This window comes from Symsagittifera roscoffensis, chromosome 7, assembly GCF_963678635.1.
Source record: "Symsagittifera roscoffensis chromosome 7, txSymRosc1.1, whole genome shotgun sequence".
In the NCBI taxonomy this organism is placed as follows: Eukaryota; Metazoa; Xenacoelomorpha; order Acoela; family Convolutidae; genus Symsagittifera; species Symsagittifera roscoffensis.
Window position 1 is genome coordinate 55,207,836 of NC_087068.1, and position 7,883 is coordinate 55,215,718.

Here is a 7,883-nt window from a genome sequence, read left to right on the forward strand (position 1 = left end):
GTCCTTCTGATTCTGCGTCTTTTAGCGCTTTTTGAGCCGGAACTTGTCGACGGTGTTTTGGTAGAAAGGAGGGTTGTCAATGTCGAAGGGGAAATTGTGAAACCTCTGCGTCTTCGCTTCTGCTGAAACTGCTCTGTAGTCATAGGCCTCAAAATCAGTATGAAAAATGGTAGTAATTTTCTTTTCTTTGTGTATCTTACAAAAAAAAATCAGCTTTAAGTCCGGTTGGAACTTTATCAACGTAAAGCTCTTCATAATTTTTGTTTATTATGACTCGCCCGGACTTTTTTCTAGAAAATTTTCGCTCGCTTAAGTTTGTGGTCGTCCATAAGTTCTACTTGTAACATAATATGTTCAGTAGTTAAGGCGTCATTAAGCTCAGTGCTTGTTTCCAGTTCACTTCCTTCATCTTCAGTTAGAAGTGGAGCTTGTTCATGTGGATTGCATTCTTATTTAGCAACAATTGGCATTTCACGGGATGGTATGAGGCCAGGGGTTGGTGTTTCAGGAGAGAATCAATAGCCGCTGTTGTTGTATTTGGGGGTCGTAAGCGGTTCAGGTATGATATTTGCGGTTCTTTATGTTTGATGATGTTTTCAAGCAAAATATGCGCTACATGTGGTTTTTCTCTGATGTATATATGCTTCGGAATTAAAACAAATTCTTCTGATGCCATTTCAAAGCTGTCAAAAATTTGAAGTAAAAATAAATGAGATGTCTGATTAGATTAAATCCCTGTTTGCTCAGTATAAAAGCTCGTTTCTTTTCAATACACGTTTTTGGATTGATCAAAGTTTTGTATGATTTTTCGAAGTTATCGAGATTTGGATTACTGACAGTACTTTACCGTTGTTTACATTGAGCAAGCGTTCACAAAAACCGGACAAAAATTGACTCTTTGATGTTTGTTTTCTAATAAAGCCCCGTAGTTGAGTTGGATTCAACTGTACCATGTGCTGCAGAAAACATAATTTTTTCATTTGTAATGGATGTCCTAATTAATGGCAACTACAAAATTTATCATCCAGGTGGTATTATGTTTGAGCACTATCTAAAACAGTCTGATATTCGGGGATCTATTTCTATTACTAGATGTCCAAAGCTGTGACTTGTAGCCAGTTCATACGCGATTCGTAAGAGTTTGGGTACACTAAGTTGCCTTCCCTGATGATCAAGTTGCTAAATATTAGGAATTGGTTTGGTTAAAATGACGTGAGATGAGTCAAGTCAAACTAAGCCGTTTTGTTTTCCTGCCGTTGCTAGTTTAACGAATTCTTTATCATTAAATATTTCTTCTTAAGCATTTATAGCTTAGGCATTTTCATCCGTCATTGTAAAATATGCAGATTGGAAAACAAATATCGAAGACAATTAATTAGAAAAACAAAACAATGAAAAAAAAAATTTCGTATTAATTTTCAAAGTTTTTTCCTGAGTTTTTGATGTTTTTGATTTCTAAGATGAAACTATTAACTCATTTGAATAAATCTACTAACTTCATTTGAATAAAACTAAAATTTCAAGGCTTAATTCAACTTTTTTGAAATTTTTATTTCGTTCGAATTACGGCTGAAACACGGATATATATCACTCAACCCTTTCCGAGGATTATTTTTGTTAGCTGAATTTGTGTGGAAAACAAAAAAACTAAAACACGCCTGAATAAAAAATGGTCGGATCAAAAGAAAACTTGAAAACCAAAAAACTTCATCGTCATAAGTTTTTCACCGAATTTAGCAAATGTTTTTCTGACAAAGCCCTTTTTTGCGGTTTCCATGAATTCAATACCGACTGTTTGCTTTGTACTATTTTTTAACTGATCGTTTTTCGCTTTTATTATCTATCATTCCTCGATGTTTCAGACGATGTCGGAAGCCCAGTGTTTCGAGTGAAAGGAGACGTTAAGCAGCCTGTCTGCTTATGGGGAGTCGTTAAACACAGTCCGTCATACTGCGGTAAGCCCGAACAACCGATAGCGGCGTCGAGGATTGCCTTTTACACTGAGTATTTCAATCGAGAACCGAACCCCAATTATGGTGCATCTGGTCGAGTTAAAGTTGAAAGTCAAGAGGTCAAGGATATAGAAAGTTGGACCTTGTTTTTAGAGACAACTTCAATTACGTCCAGCTCTACAACTAGCTCGACAACTAGCTCGATAACTAGCTCGACAACTGATTCGACAACTAGCTCTACAGTTAGCCCGACAACTAGCTCGACAACCAGTTCGACAAGTAGCTCTACGAGTAGCCTGACAATTAGTTCGACAAGTAGCTCTACAAGTAGCCCGACAACTAGCTCGACAACCAGTTCGTCAAGTAGCTCTACAAGTAGCCCGACAACTAGCTCGACAACCAGTTCGACAAGTAGCTCTACAAGTAGCCCGACAACTAGCTCGACAACCAGTTCGACAAGTAGCTCTACAAGTAGCCCGACAACTAGCTCGACAACCAGTTCGACAAGTAGCTCTACGAGTAGCCCGACAATTAGTTCGACAAGTAGCTCTACAAGTAGCCCGACAACTAGCTCGACAACCAGTTCGTCAAGTAGCTCTACGAGTAGCCCGACAACTAGCTCGACAACCAGTTCGACAAGTAGCTCTACAAGTAGCCCGACAACTAGCTCGACAACCAGTTCGACAAGTAGCTCTACAAGTAGCCCGACAACTAGCTCGACAACCAGTTCGACAAGTAGCTCTACGAGTAGCCCGACAATTAGTTCGACAAGTAGCTCTACAAGTAGCCCGACAACTAGCTCGACAACCAGTTCGACAAGTAGCCCGACAACTAGCTCGACAACCAGTTCGACAACTAGCTCTACAAGTAGCCCGACAACTAGCTCGACAACCAGTTCGACAAGTAGCTCTACAAGTAGCCCGACGACTAGCTCGACAACCAGTTCGACAAGTAGCTCTACGAGTAGCCCGACGACTAGCTCGACAACCAGTCCGACAAGTAGTCAAACAACTAGCTCGACAACTAGTTTGTCAACGTTATCAACACAGAATCCAACAGTAGACACTAAGGCAGTTGAACATGTCACAGAATCGACTACTACCATCACATCACTTGACCCGACCAGCAATGCGACATCGGAAACAACGTATGAAACGACTTCTGGAAAAACTACTAGCAGAACGACATTGGATACGACCAATGATACGACTTCTGATGCGACAAGAGTCACAACTTCCGAAGCGTTTTTCGAAGCAACGGATATAGTGTCATCAGAAACGATAACTATGACAGACTACTTAGAGGAAGAAGAAGATGGGGAATATAGTAGGGTAGTTCCAACCACAGCCACTAAATTGACTATGGAAACTATTACTTCTTCAAAAAAGAGAAAAATTGCATTCAAAAACAATTCTTTTCAAGCCGTATTTGAAAAAACGCTAATATCTTGGATCATACTTCAACCACTTCTGTTATTGTTTATCTTTAACTCTGTCTGATTTAAAACATTTTTTGTTATACTATGTGCATTTATTGTTACGACTTTTGTAACGAAAGTGAAGGAATAATTGTGCTCGGGGTGGTTTTTTTAATCAGACAAATTTTGACTTGTTAACTAGCCATTTTTGACGGATTTTTTTTTATCATTCAAAAGATATTTTTGTCCTGAGCTTAAATTTGAAAAAATATTTTAATTGTGATCATTTTTTGTAAAGTAATGGGGGTTTAAATTTTGCCATTTTGCTCAATTTGGAACAACTACAGCGCGATATCTTTTAATCTTAAAAACTATCTTTTAATAACCTTAAAAACGCGCAAGCGGAGATTTAATTGATCCGAAATTTGAAGAAAATGGAATATTTATGCTCGGTGTGGTTTTTTATTCGGTCAATTTTTGCTGATCGAAATTATAGTCCTCAACAAAAAGCCCATTGAAAATATCTCCTTTTATAGCCCATTGAAAATATCTCCTTCCTGAGTTCAAATTGAAAAAGATATTTCACCACCAATCGTTTTTTGTAAATTTCTAGGGGTTTAAAAATTGCCAAATTGGCCATGTTTTGGACTAATTTATGCGCGCTTTGAAGAGTTGATTCATAATGCTGAGTGAGTAAGGCGAGTTATTTATGCGTGGCGAATTATCCCGAACAACAAAATTGTTCCAAATTGAATTTAGGCTAGCTAATTGGTCGTACTAATTTCGTACGAATCAAAATTTTTGCTTTGATTTTGTCCAAAAGTTGTAGGTTTTCAATATTTTTCCCCAAAAACTATTCGATATGAATTAAGGGACTGTCGGAACATTCAGGGCTTTGCCCTGATATACGAGAGATTTTGTTCGTCTAGAAATTGTTCCAAATTGGGTGAAAGAAACTTATTTGCCATAATTTATTTGTTACCAGGAGCGAAGTCTACCACTTTGTACTTCATATGGCGCGTCGGGAATGATTATCAAACAAATCTCAATTTTAAGTTAAAAAATGTTTTCATTATAGTGTTGAGATTCAGTTTTCTCAAGTTATTGCTAATCCATATACCTTAAAAGTCAGTCGGAGCATTCAAGGCTTCGCCTCGATACGAGCAGTCTTGTTAGTACTCTGTCTCAACATGTTGAACAAATGAAGCACTGGGTAGTGTTAAATGACAATGAAGGTACTTATTGCCTCTTACAAAACAAGAATTCAATTTGAATGTTGATCTGAAAAGCAAATTGTCATAGTTGATCGCCACTCAATTTCGCATTGACAAATTTGAGATTGAAATCGATTCAAAACTATTTTTAAAGAGATAAAGTTGTTAGAATTCGATTTACGACAGCCCATTTAGGACGTAAATTGATTTAGAAAGGGTTTAAAGGATTTTTACACAGGAAAAAAAATGATTTTATTGCTTGAAAAATGTAGACAAAATCGATTTATATTTGCTTAAATCGATTCTGTTGTCTCTAATAGTGAGAAAAAAATGCATCCAAAGTTTGACCAAAAATAGACTTAAATCGATTTAGAATAAAGTAAATTTGATACAAAAGTTTTAAGCTAAATTTAAAAGTCGCCTGTTGCATTTTGCTGTATCCGTTGTCTCAGTAATCTGAACGCCTACTCTAGTCGACCAAGGAGGGTTATCTTGCAAGCTCTTGCAAGATTTTGCTCTTATGGAAGTTATCTTGGAAGTTATCTTTTTTTAAAACACATACATCGTCTTTGAAAGAACCACGCAAAAGTTCTGCAAGAATTTGCCAGATAAACTCCCTTGATAGAGTAGGGTTACTAGCTACAGCTGCAAAATAGCTTAGGTTATTTACCAAATTTTTAACACTTTGTGGCCATATAAAGTTATTTTTGTGTGTCAGGGATAATAAAATCTCATTTTTTGAAACTAAAACGATAATGAACCCAATTTGAAATAAGTTTATCAATATTCCTGGGCTATTTCTAAACAAAAAGCAAAGATATGGAACAAATTTCTAGTTTCAAATAGCAAGTGTGTTCAAAAAAATAAAACTGCTCGTATCAGGGCGAAGCCCTGAATGTTCCGACTGCCTTTTAAGGTCTATGGAGCAGTAATAACATGGAAAATTTAAATGTAATAAAGTAAAATTAAATTTTTTTTCCTGAAAAGTTTGAGATTTTTTGTGAAAAAATGAACCCCCCACTTGCCATATTAAGTACAAAGTGATAGATTTTGCTCCTATTAACAAATCAATTATGGCATATAAGCTTCCTTGAACCAATTTGGAACGATTTCTAAGACGGGTTAAATCTCGCTTACTCGTTAATAGCGTGAAATATGTCGCGCGTTAATTGTCCCAAATTGGCCAAAATGACAATATTTACACCCTCATAACTTTACGAAAAATGATCACAGGTGAAATATCTTTTTAAATTTAAGCTCAGGACAACAGTAGCTTTCGAATGATGTTAAAAAAACTCGTCAAAAATGGCTAGTTAAAAAGTCGAAATTTGTCTGAAGAAAAAAAAACCCACCCGAGCACAAATATCCCGTTACTTTCGTATCGAAAGTCGGAACAATAAATTCGCTGGCTATAAAAGCTGGCATGAGGCAAACGCCTTGTCTTAGCTATGCTCTTCAAACGGATCAATACATTTTTCTTGGAAAGCACTGAATCTTGAAAAATATCGAAAATGTCGAGAAAATGAAATGAACTCAACGAGCTATTTTTCCTGGTGCATAAAAATAACTTTGAATTTGATTGTTTTCGAAATCATCATTCTAAAGTCTTTCTAACCATTACTTGCGTTACTGGTTGCGCGTACTGAAACTGGGATTTAAACTCAATTCTGTGGCTTGTCTCTTTTCACCTGTACTTGTCTGAATCAGACATGAGTGGTCTTGATAAAAAGAAAAGTAGTGAGGTCTTGAGTCACTATCAGACTAAAACTCTCCTTAACAAGTCCTGGTCATACCTGGACCAGCCGCGGTCAAACCTGATATCAAGTAACATATTCTTTAACTCCGGCGAGAAATTCTCAACTTCTAATTTTTTTTATCTGCCCAAAAAAATTTCTTGAATGTTCAATTAATTAAATAGTTTCTTAGAATTATGAGCTCTGATCTACTTGTGATCAGACTCTAGCTAAATCTAGGCTATTTCTAGCTTTGAAAAGTCTCATGCAGGAACTCGAACCCCAGATCTACCGAAACGCTACTTCCTTTTAACAGTCTTGTGTCATAGGGTTAAATCAGTTATCGAGTTTATTTAGTTCATGACAGTTCATCTTGTCAATCATTTCATTTCACTGCTACCGTAGTCGTGTTGACAGGTGCTTGGCCTTCGGATTGTTTGATACCTTCGGATTTTACCTAAAACATTGTCTCGTTTGATCTTATGTATATCAGTTGCCATTATTTGCTTGTTTACTCTACTTTAATTCAAGTATGGGATTACCATTCTTTTCATGGCGCAGCCAGCAGGTACAAGTGGGGGAAAAACCCACTTGGGATCGTATCATTCTGGCCAGCAAAACACTCGGAACCCCCCATGCTGTGGGAATTTTGGTTAAACCGGTTCCAATGGGGAATGGTTGCGAAGCATTCCATCAATCCAAAGAATTACTATTTTGCGGACACGTTGACCGAAGCGCAGATAACGACCTTCCTTACCGGAAAAAGTGGACGGGAAAAACAGATTAGCATCGGAACAGACCCTAATCTCAAATCATTACCTTTGTTTGGGCGAGCGAGGACAGGAGGAATTACACAAACGACGACCACACTTAGATCTGGGAGAGTCACGCTATCCAAGGGTACTGGATGCGATGGAAAAGGACTTTAAAAATGAGAGGAACGAAACCTAAGAAGTGTTTCAGCTACTATCGAGGAAGCAAAGAATCGGGGAATCACTGGAGCATTTTCATGCGGTGCTCAGTGGACTAGCAGCGAGTTGTGCTTTTGGGGAATTGGAAAGTAGAATACTACGGGCCGTCTTCATCGTCAATATGACAAATCGCGAGGCGCAGAACGAGTTATGTCGAACCACAAAAACCTGGAAGAGGCGTATAGAATAGCCCTATCGTACGAGCGAGGGGATAATTACACAAAATCGTATGTTACAACCGGAGGCACAACGTCGAGTAGTACCGGAGGCGGGGGAATAAGCATTAAATCGGACCCGGTGGGAATAATTCGAGGCGGCTACCGAAACAGCCGAGGGAGAGGACGTGGCCAAGCGCATGGCCGTGGATCGCACCGTGGGGGGGCACCAACGCCGGAGACCGGAGGTGTTACAACTGTGACAAACCTGGATTCACCAGGGAACACATGAATGAATGAGCGGCTAGAAATGTAATTTGCAATTTCTGTCGAAAATTGAGCATTTTGAACGCACTTGTAGGGCCAAGAAAAACAGTAGGGGTAACTCTTCGGTTGGAGTCATTCAGGAGCAAGCAAACCAATTCGAGTCGGAAGAGACGG

General features: G+C 38.3%; 1 protein-coding gene across 1 annotated transcript; it reads left to right on the plus strand.

Moving 5' to 3' along the window:
• Nucleotides 1–1,846: 1,846 nt before the first annotated feature.
• On the plus strand, nucleotides 1,847–7,380 carry LOC134852082 (uncharacterized protein DDB_G0271670-like; the record flags this gene model as incomplete). Its single annotated transcript, XM_063868360.1, has 2 exons — nucleotides 1,847–3,278; nucleotides 7,280–7,380. Coding segments are annotated over 2 exons (1,533 nt in total), but the record flags the coding sequence as incomplete, so codon positions are not given.
• Between the last annotated feature and the right edge of the window lie 503 nt (nucleotides 7,381–7,883).